The sequence below is a fragment of the Phyllosticta capitalensis genome, assembly GCF_038381095.1.
Source record: "Phyllosticta capitalensis strain CBS 128856 chromosome Unknown BKA78scaffold_11, whole genome shotgun sequence".
In the NCBI taxonomy this organism is placed as follows: Eukaryota; Fungi; Ascomycota; class Dothideomycetes; order Botryosphaeriales; family Phyllostictaceae; genus Phyllosticta; species Phyllosticta capitalensis.
The window spans coordinates 1,295,237-1,311,780 of NW_027117449.1; the positions used below are offsets into that span (position 1 = coordinate 1,295,237).

Below are 16,544 nucleotides of genomic sequence, written 5' to 3' on the forward strand. Positions count from 1 at the left end.
GGCTTCGGTTGGCCGCCGCCGCCGCCGCCGTTCCTAGGTACCAGCTGACTTTGGTCTAGCCTGCCTGGCATAGACGGGCACGGGCTATGTAGCTAGCTGCCTTTTTGTTTTTTCTGACTTGATTGTGTGTGAGCGTGGTAGGTATGTACATACGATTTGTATGATTTGTATGGTCACTGGTTGGCTTTGGCTTCGCTCGACGCCGGGAGCTTTGCTGGTTGATGCATAGGAGTTCGAAATCGAGGAGCTGCACGAGGCGGAGTGATGCTCCTAGGTTTAGTTTCTCCAACAGGTACATGGGTAGGTCGCGACGGACACCATCTAGACAGGAGAAGAGAAAACCCCAAGTCGCAACCACTCTCTTTCTCGCCTTTGCATCCCTATACCCGCTCGCGGCCCCCCCTGCCAAGCTCGGGAGCTTTTCACTAATGTAATCTTCTCCTCGCAACCTGCAAAAGAAAAACACCTTCCTCCCGCTTTTCTGCCTACCTGAGCGGCGCTGCACTGCATATGCGTTTCGCGTCCCTCTAGAGGCCAGACAGGCACCGAGGCACGCACGCACGCGCGCGCGCTGTACGCATCCATCCGGTCCATGTGTGTGCGTGGCATGGCAGCTAGGTCGACCACGTGGATGTGCAGGTATGCAGACAGAGACGTGCGTGGATACATACATACATGCCTGGGTGTATGTGGGATGGGCGGCTGCGGCTGGCGGATGCGGCTGTCGTATGGTGGTGGTGGTGGTGGTGGTGGTGGTGGTGAGGATGGAGTGTTGGGAGGAAATGTACTTGCGTCTTGGGCAGAGATATGTAGACCCTCTGTTCTCTTTCTGTTTCTTTGCTCCTCTCCAAATTTACATCCAGAGCCGAGAGTTTTCTCTCCAGTCTGCCGTTTCTTATAAGCCTGCTCTCTGCTCTCCTACTTCATCTTTTCTTCCACACGTACAACATGTACGCCCCATGTGGCCGTGGCTGTGCGCGGTCTATAGACACCTAGGTGTGTGCCAGGCAATGGTGGCGCCGCCCAAAACTAGCGCTCGAGCTAGCTACATGGCTAACTAGCTACCTTGCACGGTTTAGCGCTGCTACCAGTGCACCACCCACCACCTCGCCGTCCGCTTGCCCATTCGGGGAAGTCGTGGGGAAGCTAGCTCCGTCTGAGAAGCTTTGCTGGGTTTGGTTTGGTCCAGGCGATTAGTCCACAGCAAAGCGCCACGCCCACCCGCTCAAAGGGAGAAAACGTGAGTGAGGTTTTGGAACAACAGGAGTGACAATAGGTAACAAAATTGCAAAGATTGTTTGGGTAGATGAGACTGAGTGTAGCGGGCAGAGAGATAAAGGATGGCTCGTACTGTTGGTTGTTTTCTCCCCTTTTGGCCGTCTTGCTTTTGTTATTCGCGTTTTTTAAGACGCCCGGCTGGCTGGCTGGCTGGCTGGCTGGCTGGCTGGTCCGGCTGTGGCGTTGAGCGAGCTGAATGCTCCGTTCGTCTCTTCGTCTACATACCCAGGTACCCCGAGGTGAGTAGGAGCAGGAGAAGAGGCTCCGACTTCTGGGTCGAGTTCAGTCAACTAAGGCTATGCATGTCAAGAGATGGAAGTGCAAGCGTTCAGTGGCTCATCTACCAGTCACTTCCCGGTCCACACCGTTCCATCACCCACACACTCACTCTACGTCACGGCGTCAGTCACGCTATCCTGACCTGCTCCTCGTCGACGCGAAGAGGAAGAAGCGAAGCCCCCTGCACGTCAGTCACTCGTCACTTGAGGAGAAGACATGCAACTACCCCCTTTCCAAACCAAACTTTGTCCATCACATCTCCTCCCCCTTTCGCGTCCTTTTCCGTCTTCCCTTCCGATGGTCTCAGCCACTTCCATCTCAGAGACTTTTGCTTTTGCACACCATGTGTTGTTTTCCACTGCCCGCTGCCGACAACCGCCACGACCAGCCAAAAATCAAAAAAAAATATGTCCCCAAAAAAAGCAAGGAGGAAAACGCAACGACAACGGCAGACGACGCCAGACGCCAGACGCCAGACGCCAGAAAAATGCCGGCACCTCCACCACCCACCCTATCTCCTCCATCACCGCCACCACCCGACCACGCCACAGCCGTCGCACGCGCCAAGACGCACGGCGCCCGCCAGCCTACTGCCAAAGCATGCGTGTTTCGCACATGGCATCTCCGGGCTCCGTGCATAGGTAGCCTGCTTGGCGGTCTGTCTCGGTCCCTTGCAGCGTTCTTTCCGGGACGAGTCTTGGTGTTTTGGTGGTGGTGGTGGTTTCCATCTACTTATGAGGCTCGAGTGGAGTAGGAAGTAGTGGAGGTGGCCGCATGACTGGCGGTTTTCGTGGTTTGCCCACGCGTAGTTTTCTTTGCATGTTTTGTTTGTCTTTGCTGACTATATTCTGTGTTGAGATGTCGAGTCTTTGAGCACTTCAACGGCTGGAGGTGTTTTCGAAAGTTTTTGGGCATGCGGCGATCAATTGGACGACACTTTGCAAAGTAGCATCCAGCCGTCCTCTCACTTTCTTTCCAATCTCTCCACTTTCGCTGCTAGAAATTTTGCCCAATGGGACTCGTGAGCAGATGTCTACCAAGGCCACGTCAAAGCAAGCCAACCCAATCCACTCACCCGCCAAACTTTGCCACCTCTTTTCTCCTCCTCTTCCTCCTCCTCCACCACCATCATCATCACCCGCCGCCAAAAGCCACGACGGGTGACATGGATGGGCAGATGAACGGCGGAACGACGTACGGCCGTGACCCACGCCGCGGCGCCACATGGCCGGGATTGTTTCGCAGGCAGGCAGTCAGTTGAGTTTGGCGAGCGCGTCTGGGCTGGCTGGCTGGCTGTCTGTCTGGCTTTTTCGCTGGTCTCGGGATCTCATCCATGGATGGACAAGTCAGGAGACAGGAAGGACGGACGGGAAACGGCGCACGCCGCCTGCCTGCATGGGGCGACGGGCGACGACGGGAGAGGCGTTTGATGTTGTAGCATGTAGTAATAGTATGCTATGCCTGCATCATGCGCAAGCGCGGACGAACCATCGTTCCTCTCTGTCTCTCCGCCTGCCTGTCGGCGTAGGTGATGGATGTCTGCCTTCGCGTCTGCAGACGACGGCAAAACGCGCGGGCAGACAGGCGGGCGGGACGGACGGACGGACGGACGGGAGGTTGATGTGCATGATAGGTCACTAATGCACGGTGGTGTTGCGTGGGGTGAAGCAAGGCCGGTACGTGGACGGGTATGTACGTCGCCACGTTCTCCAATCCGCAAAGGAAAAGGGGAGCAAAAAGAACGAGACTGAGCTCCAAGACGGCGCTATTTGGCGCTGCCGTGACGTGTTCGCCAACACGAGGGACACTGCCACATCAAGGGACCGAGGGGCCACCAAGAAGGCGGAGGCGGAGCGGTTCGAAGGGAAGGGACCGAGTCTGAGGGAGTGCCCGAGGCTAGCGGTGGCGGCCGCGGCCGAGCAGGGGAAGCAAGTGAAGCAGAGACGGATGGACAAGGGGACAAAGTTGACGGGAGGGAGGGATAGGCCAGACGGAGAATAAGGTACACAGGCACAGATGTCGACGACTGTCGGGATGGATGGGGGAAAAACTCACAAAACCGGGATAAGGAAGGGATGGGATGATGCAGCCCAGCCGGGACGCCCGCCAGGCGCCAGGCACCGCGTGGGAGAGAGCGCCAGAGCAGTACGACGAGTGCCAGGGAGCTTGTGGCGCCGGCGGCCGCAAAAACACGGGTGTGGCTGTTTTAGGGGGCCAGCTAGTAGGGGTAGTCGCGTGGGAAGCAACCACAGCTTGGGTTTGTTCCGAGTTCGGATTTATGTCGAGACGAGTTGCGGAATTGTGGTTGACGGATTCTTTTTTTCATGTCAAGTGATGCTAAGAAGGATGGATGATGTATCCTTGGTAAGTCTTTTTTCACTGTAGCGTGGGTGCTGTAGTCAGGAGTAGGGCGGGAAGGATGACTGTTGATCCGCCGGCGAACGAGCATTGATTGATTCTCTGGAGCTGTTCGGCCAATCAACAATCTCTAGAAGGGAGCGCTCCAACTGGCCACAGGATCCATTCACTTTGCGGTTGCAGTGCGGGGGAAAGGGTAAGTGAAGGTTGTGTTGAGGAGGATTCCGCGGAGACAGGGTTGGTCGGGTGTGGGGTTAGAGTTGAACGTCTGCTAGCGCTGTAGTGACTTGCTTCTGTCGCGTGGAAGAAAATGGGTCGATTCAGGATCACTCAAAGAAGGAAAAGTCGAGCCAGACCGGCTTGCGGGAAGGAATGGCAGAACTCATTGTGGCCTGATAATCCGGGGAAGACGAGGAGCTCACTCACTTTCCACGCAAGCTGATTGATCGAATTGGACGAAAAAGGTTGGATGGTTTCGTTGGAGGATGCGCCGTGGTTGACTCCTGGGGTCCCTTCTTTTTTCCTTGGGTGGGAGGGATCCTGGAAGGCGCCGCCGGCCCAGCTTTTGTTTCACGCTTGTCCACGTGGAATGAAATTGTTTCAATGCCCTCTCCTCGAGCTAAGGTGAGCTTGATCAAAAGCTTAATCGGGAAGCTGCATGCACTGTCAAAGGCTTCGTGAGCTTGATGTGACGTACGTGCAGCAGTTGGGTGCGTTGGCCTGCCAACAGTTTACATACACTTGGTTTCGAGGTGCATATTCCCGCTACCTCCGCATGCTTCTTTGCAACATGCCTCTGGATATGCATCCAAGTTCTAGCAGTGCATATGGTGTGAAATCAATTGTCCCGCATTTTTGGCCCAGTGAGTCAAAGATTGGGAAAAAGCAAATCGAAATCGTCTTGCGGGATTCCAAAGAATTGCGGGAATGGCATCCAGTTCCAACGGAATCACACAATCCACTTATCTCCGACAGGATCCTAATGTGCCGCGATGGAGGGGTTGCTTAGAGATGATCACTGGCGCAAGATTGTCGCCAATCTACTGCTGCGGAGAAGAAAACTCTACTTTTGAATTAGGAAATTGGAAATGTAGGGTAGAGTAGAAGACGATTATTCCTTGCGATTGGGAAATCTTCGTGCCAATGAGACCTCTTCGTCTTAGAATTTACTCCATTTTCGCAACGTGCTCCATCCTATAGGCATTATGAGAATTGAAAATGGACGCACTCCCAAACAATAGTGAACTTTTGGTAGTGGATTTTGAAGTGTCGTTTTGATGCGATGGGTGATTTTGTTTCGTCTTTGAATTTCCCTCACCAAGATCTTTGAAATCACGCCATAGAAACAAAGCCACAGTGATTGTGTCTTGCGAGTTTTCTGGGAACACTTCAGGATTAATTTACAAGAAGAAAGCAAATGCTTGTGCACTCGTTATAGCCAATACTCTAGAGTCCGTGTCGTAGGGTATATTCAATTTCAAGCAGAACGTGTGTCAACCTTGCGAATCCTTAATATATCGACCCGTTGAAGAATGCCTATTTTCTGCCATTATTCTTAAAACCACTAAACAGCAGCGTAGAAAGTAGACCGCATGTAAAAGACAGGAATGCTAACGTGAAATGTACGAGTAGGAGCACAACGCAAAGATCACAAATTCCTGGAGACAATTCGTCCTCGGGTCTCCCCATCACTTCAATCTCGTTCACCACAGATCTTCTTGACGTCCTCGTTGCACATCTTTCCCACTTTCCAGAACATTTTAATCCGTCCTGGACATACCACTCTGTCTCCTGCGGCTGGACCCCTGCGCCGAAGACTTTCTAATTAAAAAAAAAGAAAAAGAAAAAGAACAAACAAACAGTTTATTACAGAATCCACTCATTTTAAAGTGCGCCGCACGAAATCCACCCACGCAAAAAGAATCCATCCATCTCTAGTATTATTTCTATTCAAGCGTATCCGCGGTATTTCCAGCTGCAATCACGTTTTCCTGGGCAATTTCCTGGTGTTGAGTGATTCACCTGTAGTGCTCCAATTGAACAAAGTCTATGCACGCGGATGCTGCGTACCACGCAGGCACGAGATAGTCACTAGATCAGCCAAGCAAAGGCGGTTCCTCTCCTACATGCTCGAATCGAAAGCAACGCGATACTGGACTTGCGGCGCCTTGATGTGTGTAATGGGATAGGGACGAGATCATCGCGCCGCTTGCTGCATTCAGGGATAAATATCTCAAGTTGTTTGATTGGGAAAGCAGAACAGCCCTCGCGGACTGGGCTGATCGGGGAGCTGCCATAGCGAGTGGAGAGCAGATTGAGCGCTCAGTTATTTGCGAGAGGACGTGTCGTATCAACTGGCCTACGGTTCTTGTTTGACCACTGATGATCACTTTGGACAATGTGGAAGCAGTGCAGTCAAGGCAAAGTAACATGCCACCACAAACAGTGCGCTGTATGTACTGGCGGATTCGCGACTATTTTGCGTCGCTGGGAAATCTCTCTTTTCTCCTCAATTGAAAGACACCATTGACTAGGAAACCCAAAGAAGTCGCGCAACGGAGTGCGGCTTGCGTGCTGGATGCGATTTTCGACGCCCACTTCGAAAGGAGCCTGCGCGAATTCCGTGTCAAGACAAGATGATTGCAATGGCACTCAGTCCCAGGACTTGTCCAGATTGCAGCGTCCAGTGAGGAGAGTATGAACGCAAGGGCGCTGGTGAGAAGAATTGATGGGATGAGTGAAGAAGTGCTTTTCTTTTTGTGCTTTCTCTATGCAGACATGGTATAATTCTTTCTCCCAATCTCCGTTACATATCCACCCCTTTGCCTCGAGTTGCACTTCATGTCGTTGCAAGCGACGAGAGGCGGTCTACTCGAACTGCCGGCACACCATCTTTTCCAACGCTTCGCGAGAGAAACGCTGCCCGCTTTTCTGTCTTCGACAAGTGAAAAATCGACTAGCGTGTCGCTCCACACCGTCAACTGGAAACTGACATGTTCACACTTGCAGTCTGTTCCATGCCACCTAGGAATCGTGATCGGCCTCAGACATCTCTGGTTGGACCCTTGATCACTCTCACCACTGGGAGCTACGGAATCTTAACCTCTCATACCCCTTTTTGCTCACTGACCGGCTCCGTTTGAGTGTTCTCGGAAGCAACAGACTCCTGGGCTGGCTCCTCCGCTCTCTGCTCACTGATCTCCGTTTGACTCTCCTCCGAAGCAGACGATGCTTGAGCTGGCTCTGCAGCTTGCTGACCGTCAAGCGTCTCTTGGCCCTCCTGGGCTGCGGGGGGCTGGTGGTCATCCAAGTCCAGCCCAATATCCGGCTTTTGAGCAGACTGCTCAATCGGTTGTATTTTGCCGATGCTGAATAGTCTGTGGTACCTCAAAAGGGCTTCCCTTTTGAGCTTCACGTCCTCGAACCAGCGTCCAACGAAGGGTACCAGGAGCAAGCGCTCGTCGCCAGTCTTCAACCTCAGCGACAATTCTTTCCGAAGAACCGCAAAGGTGGTCCTGATATGCCTCCAAGCAAACGACTGCCGTGGGAGATCGTTGGTCGGGTCGGCTGGGTCTCGGATGGAAAGAAGATATGGCCGTTCTGGCCAGAGTGTTCCAACCTATAAAGTCAAACGTCAGTCCTGCCGCCAGAAATCGGAGGAGTTTGTTGAACATACCTCAGGCCTACCGCCTTCCCGCGGCTGTTTCTTTTGAGTGATTTGTAGGGGATCTATTGACATCCAATTCTTGTCCGAGTCAAAAGCGGTATAGAATCCAAGTACTTGAAGCAGAGCTTCTCCTACGGTGCTTGGCATTGGACTTTGTCCATGTTTTAATGCTGCAACAATCATGTAGAACAACGTGTACGAGCCGATGCCGCCGTTGAAGACATCCGTGAGACCTCTGACAGCAAGTGTGCGCCTAAGAACGACATAGAGCGTCTGAATGTACGGTATCTCCTCCAAGTACTTGTCCATCATTCTGAGAGAGTGGCTTGGATCGTTACAGCAGACAATTTGTATGTCAATGTTTGTTGGGCGATGTGTAGTCTCGATAAGTGGGTACCGTGCGTGAAGCAGCACCGGTGTCTGGAAGAGGTAGGGATTTTGGTTGTTCCGCTTGCTGGCGGCCCCTACTGGGGGCTGATGGATGTGCTTCAGAGCCCATCGAAGTTGAGTGAGGGCGTGGATTAAGCGCTTTCGCTGCTCAAAGCGTGGGGCCTGCGTCGAATCATTTTCCTCTGATTCGTAGACGGTCTGATCAAAGAGACGGAAATCCAAGTCGGAGGTTATGGTTGCCAGCGAGTTGACTTCTGACCCGAACGCCTCAAGACCAAATCCCTGGAGAGCCTTGTTCCGGTTCAGGGAGAAAAGCGTCAGGACATCTTCGGCGACACAGTTACGGGCCACGCGTTCTTTTTCGCTTGGGAGGAGGTAGTCGGCCAAGGCTTCGAGCTCCTGGTTAAGCCTGGGGATGTGAGAAGGCAAGAGGCACAGGATCGCGGGACTCTTACCTGACCAATGGCAAGCTCAACTTCAAGCTCTCCTCATACCACGGCATGAGTCGGTCCTCTGCATATATATCTTTAAGCAGATGTATGTACTGGCCAACGTAGTCGGGGGGCGGAAGTTCTGGTTTCTTTTGCACTCGAAGGGCGGATCCTTTGGCCTCGGCATTGGAGAGCATGCGTCTGACCTTTTGCGGACCAGAGTCATTCCGTGCATTGCGGGAAAAATGTTGGCGGACGAGTTTGCGATTTCGGTTTCCATCTCGCACGTCTTGGAGCGCCTGGAGAAGCTGATCGCCTTCGTCTGGCGGGCTCTCGGGTTGTGTTTCAGCTTTTGGCTCAGGCTGAGGGTCCAAGTGACGAGAGGATGTGGAAAAGTAGGCGGGATGGCGTTGCGGATAGGCGCGAGGTCGAGGAAATTGTGGAGCAAGCAGCGGTATGCGCAAACGTTGGGAAAGGCAATTGAGGTTGTTGGCGGAGCGCGGGAGCCAGGTGGCGGGCATTGCTGCGCGCTCGACAAGCCAAGTGATGAAGACGGTGGGTGGTCGTGAGGAGAGATGGGTTGTCGAATAGATGCACGGGTATTCCAAAATGGAAGTGGTGTGGAGAGCGGCGCGACGTCGATTGGCTTGGTCCGTGCGCTTGTCGGACCGGGAGCCGGAGAAAGATGGGCGCCGATGAGGCTTGATATCCATGATATGTTCACATTCCATGCCGAACACGTTCAATCCTCTTTTTCTCATGGCCTGCTCTTCTCCCTTCCGAGCTACTGGAGTATTTTGCTAAATTTGAGCATCTCGAGTCCTGATGGCAAAAGTCAAAGCACATGAGCAGCATTTCACGCATGAGCGGGGAGCTTCAGTTGGGTAAATGGATGAGGATGTCGAAGCATCTGAGTACACCATGTCCATATCATTTTCTAAAGTCGCTATGAGAGCAATTGAGCTGTTGCATGCTTGGATTAGATGCAGCCTGAGTCAGCAGCGAGTCAAGCGAGTCGAGGTCCTCCACCAAGCCCGACGTAATCGAACAATGGGCTGGACAGGAGTCGACGAGAGGGCCGCCGGGCTATTATCATGACATTGACGGCGCCTGGCAATGGCTCGAGCCCGGACACATGCCTATCCCTACATGGCCAAAATCCTGGAAAAGGGGCCGACGACGTGCCTTGATGTCGACATGCTCTCCTCCGTCAGGCGGGCGAGCTGGGCCCAGACTGCTGCACATGGAGGTGGAAGAGCAGAGATGGCTCCAGAAGGACGGCCCCTGCCTGCGATGCACTGGCTATCTCTCCAGTCGTGGAATTGGCCGTATTGGTACATAAACTGACGTCTGTCGTCACCGTCACTCTTCTTCACTCCATTCCTGCACGCCTCACTGCCCTGCTGCATCTTGGCACCAATTACGTCAGGCCTCGCGAAGAATTCCAGTGCTAGAGGTGCACTCGACCAAACATCCGCCCTCCCTCTCCCCGCGCTGCAACACCCCACCATCTGCAGCACCGCTCGTCGACCTGCCTGGAGGTCCCTTTGTACGTCTTCTTCTCCCTCGCCTCACTCGAGCCATCTTTCCTGTTCTTCTCCGCCCCAGGTCCCATTTCCCCTCCCCCGCTGCTCTTCGTACTACCTGCTCACCCCGCGACAATGCAGCAACCCTCCACAATGCCCTCCCTGTCTTCGAGACCCCAGGCCGACCGCACCGAGTCTGTCCATCCCGCCCTCAATTCCGCCGTCACTTCTATACCCGTCACCCCCGGCGTTCACTCCACCGGACAATCGGCCTACTTTCAGAATGGTCACTCTACCTCGCCCTCCGACCTAGCTGCAGGCGCCAAGACCGCCGAAGAGGTCCTCCAGAGGCTTGCCAGGCCAAACGGCGATTCGACCCAAAACGCAAACCTGGTGGACGTCGACCCCAAGGCAGCTCATCCAAATCTCAATCTCAGTGGAGGCGTCATCAGCGCGACAACGGCCGTTCCGTACACAGTTTCCTATTCACCTGGTAGCGATTGGGTAAGTGGCAGGTGATTTCTTGGACCGGGTTGGAGCTGATAACAAGGTAGCAATTGAAATCTCGCCGGGGAACGTCGGCTCTTTTTGACTCCTTTTCCCATCTCTCGTCGTCGTCGTCTCCGTGGAGTCACACTCTGGTCGGTTGGACCGGTGAAATCAGGGTTGCTCCCGACGCACAGGCTGTTCCTGGCAGCACCAACAGTGCCAACAATGCAGCTCCCTTGAACAAGGCTTCGGCACCGATTCCTGTCGACGTAAACTCGAAGCCACCGCAGCCGACACATGTCGACGGCATCAGCATCGACCGGGCAGACCGCCAGCGTCTTGAAAGGCAACTGGAGCGCGACAACAGCGGCAGAATCGTCCCCGTATGGCTATACGATGACATGCACGAGGATGAGGACGTTTTGGTGCTCAAGAATCAATCCCGGTGGCGTCAGTTCGCCGAAAATGAGCTGTATAACCTCTTCCATTACAAGCAAAACGAGCCGGCCGACGGCCGTGCAGCGCGCAAGGCCTGGGCCGACTACTATCGGATGAACAAAATGTTTGCAGACAAGATCCTAGAGATTTACAAGCCTGGCGACATCATCATGGTTCACGACTACTACCTTCTCCTGCTCCCCAGTCTTCTGCGCCAGAGGCTTCCCAACGTCTACATCGGATTCTTCCTCCACATTCCATTCCCAAGCAGTGAATTCTATCGCTGTTTGAGCCGACGCAAGGAGATTCTCGAGGGTGTTCTGGGTGCCAACATGGTTGGCTTCCAGTCCTACAGCTACTCACGTCATTTTTCTTCCTGCTGTACCCGAATCCTTGGCTTCGACTCGTCCTCGGCTGGCGTGGATGCTTATGGAGCCCACGTCGCGGTCGACGTGTTCCCGATTGGAATCAATGCCGCAGCCACTCAGCGCGTCTGCCACGAGGATGCCAAGGTCGCCGAAAAAGTGCAAGCCATTCGCGAACTCTACGCTGGCAAAAAGGTGATTGTCGGCCGTGACAGGCTTGATGCCGTCAGGGGTGTTGCGCAAAAACTGCAAGCATTCGAGATGTTCCTGGAGCGGTACCCAGAGTGGCGGGATCAGGTGGTCTTGATCCAGGTCACCAGCCCCGGCAGCAACATTGGGAACAATCAACATGATCCGGACAACAAGTTCATCAACAAAATCTCCGACCTCGTGGCCAAGATCAATGGTACATACGGCTCGCTTAGCTTCACCCCTGTCCAGCATTACCCGCAGTATCTCTCCAAGGAGGAATATTTTGCGCTTCTGCGTGTGGCCGACGTTGGGCTCATTACCAGTGTACGAGACGGAATGAACACGACTAGCATGGAGTACGTGATTGCTCAAAGGGACGACCATGGCCCCTTGATACTCTCGGAATTCTCTGGTACCGCTGGCAGCTTGGGCAGTGCGATTCACATCAACCCCTGGGATCTTGGCGGTGTCGCCGACGCCATCGATAGGGCTTTGACCATGACTGACGAGGAGCGGACCGCCCAGCACGAGAAGCTCTACAAGCACGTGACGACCAACACCGTTCAGACGTGGAGCCAAAACTATTTCCGCCGGTTGTTGACCAACCTTTCTTCATTTGACCAATCCTTTGCCACGCCGGCTCTTGACAGGGCCAAGCTTCTCGCCCAGTACCGCCAGGCTAAGAAGAGGCTTTTCATGTTCGACTATGACGGCACCTTGACACCGATTGTGAAGGATCCGCAGTCGGCCATCCCGTCGGACAGGGTAATCCGCACAATCAAGACTCTTGCATCAGATCCTGCGAATGCAGTCTGGATCATCAGTGGACGTGATCAAGCTTTCCTTGATGAGTGGATGGGTCATATTACGGAGCTTGGCCTGAGTGCCGAGCACGGCAGCTTCATGCGTCACCCTCGCTCAGAAGAGTGGGAGAACTTGACCGACAAGACGGACATGAGCTGGCAGTCGGAGGTGATGCAAGTTTTCCAGCACTACACGGAGAGGACTCAGGGTATGTTTCAAGCCAATGCGAGGCATTGTGAAAGCTGACAGCGTGCAGGTTCCTTCATTGAACGCAAAAAGATAGCGCTGACATGGCACTACCGGCGTGCTGATCCCGAGTATGGAGCGTACCAGGCACGCGAATGCCAAAGACATCTTGAAAACACGGTGGCCAAGAAGTACGACGTCGAGGTCATGACCGGCAAGGCCAACCTCGAGGTGCGCCCTCGGTTCGTGAACAAGGGCGAAATCGCCAGGCGGCTGGTTGCAGCGTATGGCGAATCACCCCCCGAGTTCATCCTGTGCTTGGGCGACGACTTTACGGACGAAGGTAAGCACAAAGCATGCGTGATTTTCCGGTTGACTGAGACTAATGATTGTGTAGACATGTTCCGGGCGCTGCGCCGCTCTAAGCTGCCTCAGGATCACGTCTTCTCTGTGACGGTAGGGGCAAGCTCGAAGCAAACGCTGGCGAGCTGGCATCTGCTGGAGCCGGCCGACGTCATTTCGGTGGTGGCTTTGCTCAATGGCTCCGCAGACGCTGGTAACATTGGAGCTGTTGCCGTGGTGGACGGTACGGTGCCCGAATCACGGCTGTGATGTGACACGGGAGAAGGAGTGGGTGATTTGCTTCTAGACAGGACGAAGAGCATTCTCGGGGCGCAGTAGGGAGGTAGTCATTGGGGGGAGATGAAGATCTCGGAGTGGGCTCAATAAATGGGAGGATCAGGCAAAGCCTCCCAAAAAGCATAGACAAGGTAACGATAGAGGGCAAATGTAGCATTATCTGATTGCAAGGCGACGAGCGTTTTGTAACAAAAATGTCAGGATGGAAGCCGAGTGTTTCGCGGTGCACGTCAAGTTGGTCTCGCATGAGTGTTTGGACAGTGGTGAAGTAGATGCATAACGTTGGGTAGCCGTGCAGGTGGGAAGGCAAAAAGCAAAGAGGAAGAAAAGGGCTGGGAGCAGATCATGCAAATCAACGTGGCTGCAGGGAGCGTCTACTGGTCTTTTTATTGGTTTTGGTTGGTCGTCGCCCTGGACGACGAAGAAGATGGAGTGCCTGGCGGGTAATGGGCTGCAGAAGGGTTGCTGCATGTAACCTAAGCTTTGCGGGATGTGATGGATGCCGCTGACCTGTGCCGGCACAGATGGAATATTGGACCATGTCAATTTCGGACCATGGAGATGAAGTTGACGACGCGCGGGGGCGTAGTCTTGGAGACAAGAAGTGGAAGCTGTCAGGGGGGAAACTCCGTATCTCTGCTTCAGGCGTGGCCTCGCTTCTCGACGCTTGACCCACCCACTTCACCCGGCACCTGAACATGTCACCCAGCTCGTCGTCCAGCTGCATCCTTCCCTCCCGCAGCTTCACCTTTTTTCGGCGCCTCACCGCTCGTTCCGTCTGCGCCGCTGCGCTGCGCTAGTAAACGGCATATCCTGCTATACAAAGTAAAAGATATATATTATCGCTCGACGATCCGCTCCGCTCAACCTAAACCCCCGGGCCTCAAAGCACGCACGCCGTCTTCGCCTTCCCTTCGCGTCACCTGCTCCGAGCCTGCAGATCCATTCGTAGCCCCATCTCCGGGCCAAGTCAAATCCAGAGCCAGACAGCCGTAACCGTATTATTTGCTGGCCCAACGTCTCCCCGTTCCTCTCTCTCTCGCTCTCGTTCTCCCCGCTGTCAACAACTCTCAACGTCTCTCCGGAATTCCTGTTCTTGCCTGGCCTGAAACCTCCTGGTCGTTTGCCCTCTGTGTGTGGTCAATTCCTGTCCAATCTCGCCTCCTGCCATCATGGGGCTCCTCGACAAGCTGCAAGCAAGTAAGTGCTCGGCTCCCCTATCCCCAAATCATGTTGGTTTCCGCCTCGAGCTTTGCCCACTAACACATTCCCTCCAACAGAGCTTGAATTGTACCGCTTGGAAAAGCGCTACACGCGCCGCGACAAGCGCACGACCTTTATCAGCGAAGCCCGCTACGTTGACGGCGAGTACGTCTACGGCGGCACCTCGCCCACCTCAACCTCGTCAACCTCGTCGTCCAACTCGGCGTCTCGGCGTTGGTCCAAGATCCCGACCACGGCCGTCCGCGACCTGTCTGGGCGCCTGGGCCGGCCTTAGTTCGAAAAGCCCTCATTGCAAATCGCGCTGCTGCCGGCCGGCTTCCGGAGACTCGCTCGCCTCACAACAACGATGACGACCGGCAGCCTTGTTGTTGTTTTGGCCGCCCGCCCTGCGTGCCTGCTGCTCGCCTGTTGTCTCGGAAAACAGGAGGAGCAGCGGCCAGTGACACGGCGGTTGTGAGAAGCTAAGAAACAGGGCTCGACCGAAGCGAGCGAGGAAGGAGAGACGAGGATACGCGGGATCATCAGGATCCTCGTGGAGAGGAAGACCCGGAGAAACGCCACTTAGTCCGCACGCCAGCGCCACTCGGGCCAATCGCCTGCTGTACCCGTGGTGAAACGCCAGGAACGGCGACGACATCGGCTCTACGAAAGGCGCTACCGTCCACATCTACCGCCGAATCTGGGACGACTTGTAGATGGACGCCAGCAGCCGCCGTGTACTACGCGCTCGACCTGGAAAACAAATGGAGCTAGCTACTCCTCTGTCTGCCACGACACCACAGCACGCTACGAGAGCGTTTGAGCGTCCGAGACACATCTTGCACACGACATGACGACGACACACCACCACCTTTTCGACCTGCTACCATCTTGTAATCATCACGGCCGCACCACAGCTTGTTTTGATTCTCTCACGCACCTTGTGCTTTGCTGCCTCCCTGCCTGGCGCATCTAGCATTGCGCAGCTGACGTTCCGCCTACCTTGCCTCTCGTTGACCATTTTTCTTTGCTTGGATTCTCTTGAATATCACCTTGGCTGGCTCGGCACCATCTACGTGCCACATCTTTCCGCCCAAAATACCCCTTTCCAACCCCTTTAGAGCATACAGCTTTGCATCACGCATGGATTCGGCCTAGCAAACATTCTGGCTTTCTTCTTGATGCATCGAAGCAAGCCTTGTCGCCGGTGGCGAATCATTTCGACAACTTCTTTTCATTTGTTCATCATGGCTTCTCTCTGATTCGGTCATATAAAAGTACTTGCATTAGACATATATATTCGTTGACTTTGTTCTGTCTCGTCCCCTTTTTCCTTCACCGTCTGTGGCATTTGCATGGCCGCGATAAGAAATATACAACCGAACTTGTCTGGTCTACTCCTCCTCTCGTTGTTTTACATCATGCCGTGCCTCCCCTCCCCACCCAGCCTCCGCATTCAATTGAGCCGCTGTCCGTTTCCCCGGCGTCGCGTCGCGTCGGCGTCGATTGTCGACTATCGCGCATGTGTCCCACTCGAGATCAAGTGCCCTTCCCCTACCTTGCTTCCCCGTCATCCCGTCCTGCCCTGCCCACGCCCTGCCCTGCCTGCCCATGCCCCCCTCGTGCCCCCACACCACGCACCCACGATATTACCCCAACGGACATGTCCATGTGCGTAGGTGTGCAACGCGAGCGAGCGAGCGAGCGCACAACCAGCCGCCCTCAGCCGCCGATCTTCTGCCGCAGCCGCCCTTGCATCACCACCACACCTTCGACCAAACAATAGCCAACAGCCAGCATGCCTCTCGCCTCTCGCCTCTTTTTTGCTTTCCCGCCCCGCACATGGCAACCTGTCAGACGTCGCACGGGACTCGGCAGGCCAGGCAGGGCCGGGCTGGACGATGGGACGGTGTGACGGGATGGGATTGTGAGACTTGCGAGACTCGAGAGTAAAGGCGCGGCGTGGCGCGGCGTGTTGGTGGTTGGACGACGCGTTGGGTTGTTGTGTGACCACGCTCGTGTCGGACGCGATGCGTGAGGTGCTGCCGCTGGCGACGCGGGAGAGGGAGAGGGTACACATGTAGTCTGTTGATAGTGATGGTGGGGTTTTGGGTTTTTGGCTGGCAGTGATACAGTATGTTGGCTCATCTTGTCTATGAAAGCGGGAGTCGGGACACACATTTTACAAGAGAGAGTGTAGCAGACTTTGGAGAAACTTGACAGTTGCAATGTGCCGTACTACCAACAGCCTGATTGCAGCAATGTTATTATCAAAAGGCTCGAAAAAAAAGGGGGTGCG

General features: G+C 54.6%; 6 protein-coding genes across 6 annotated transcripts; 3 read left to right on the forward strand and 3 right to left on the reverse strand.

Annotated features, from left to right (window-relative positions):
* Window positions 1-18: 18 nt before the first annotated feature.
* On the reverse strand, window positions 19-1,007 carry BKA78DRAFT_44284 (uncharacterized protein). Its single transcript, XM_066893197.1, has one exon. The coding sequence runs from the start codon at window positions 671-673 to the stop codon at window positions 56-58; it is 618 nt and encodes a 205-aa protein (XP_066739937.1). The 5' UTR covers window positions 674-1,007; the 3' UTR covers window positions 19-55.
* Window positions 1,008-2,244, forward strand: BKA78DRAFT_44285 (uncharacterized protein). The gene has a single exon (XM_066893198.1). The coding sequence runs from the start codon at window positions 1,341-1,343 to the stop codon at window positions 2,196-2,198; it is 858 nt and encodes a 285-aa protein (XP_066739938.1). The 5' UTR covers window positions 1,008-1,340; the 3' UTR covers window positions 2,199-2,244.
* A 4,777-nt stretch (window positions 2,245-7,021) lies between these two features.
* Window positions 7,022-8,924, reverse strand: BKA78DRAFT_356685 (uncharacterized protein; the record flags this gene model as incomplete). Its single annotated transcript, XM_066892101.1, has 3 exons — window positions 7,022-7,534; window positions 7,592-8,381; window positions 8,428-8,924. The coding sequence occupies 3 exons, from the start codon at window positions 8,922-8,924 to the stop codon at window positions 7,022-7,024; spliced, it is 1,800 nt and encodes a 599-aa protein (XP_066739939.1).
* Window positions 8,925-10,082: 1,158 nt separating this feature from the next.
* BKA78DRAFT_257719 (glycosyltransferase family 20-domain-containing protein) lies at window positions 10,083-13,015 on the forward strand (the record flags this gene model as incomplete). Its single annotated transcript, XM_066885213.1, has 4 exons — window positions 10,083-10,433; window positions 10,484-12,394; window positions 12,467-12,746; window positions 12,801-13,015. 4 exons carry the CDS (start codon window positions 10,083-10,085, stop codon window positions 13,013-13,015), a joined length of 2,757 nt encoding a protein of 918 aa, XP_066739940.1.
* A 1,199-nt stretch (window positions 13,016-14,214) lies between these two features.
* BKA78DRAFT_356687 (uncharacterized protein) lies at window positions 14,215-14,540 on the forward strand (the record flags this gene model as incomplete). The annotated part of the gene is made up of 2 exons (XM_066892102.1): window positions 14,215-14,242; window positions 14,323-14,540. 2 exons carry the CDS (start codon window positions 14,215-14,217, stop codon window positions 14,538-14,540), a joined length of 246 nt encoding a protein of 81 aa, XP_066739941.1.
* Window positions 14,541-15,829: 1,289 nt separating this feature from the next.
* BKA78DRAFT_325575 (uncharacterized protein) lies at window positions 15,830-16,540 on the reverse strand. Its single transcript, XM_066889371.1, has one exon. The coding sequence runs from the start codon at window positions 16,424-16,426 to the stop codon at window positions 15,968-15,970; it is 459 nt and encodes a 152-aa protein (XP_066739942.1). The 5' UTR covers window positions 16,427-16,540; the 3' UTR covers window positions 15,830-15,967.
* Window positions 16,541-16,544: the final 4 nt, after the last annotated feature.

Excerpts from the sequence above, each read along its gene's own strand:
- BKA78DRAFT_44284 (XM_066893197.1), bottom strand. The coding sequence starts at position 673 with ATGTATGTATCCACGCACGTCTCTGTCTGCATACCTGCACATCCACGT.
- BKA78DRAFT_44285 (XM_066893198.1), top strand. The coding sequence starts at position 1,341 with ATGGCTCGTACTGTTGGTTGTTTTCTCCCCTTTTGGCCGTCTTGCTTT.
- BKA78DRAFT_325575 (XM_066889371.1), bottom strand. The coding sequence starts at position 16,426 with ATGTGTGTCCCGACTCCCGCTTTCATAGACAAGATGAGCCAACATACT.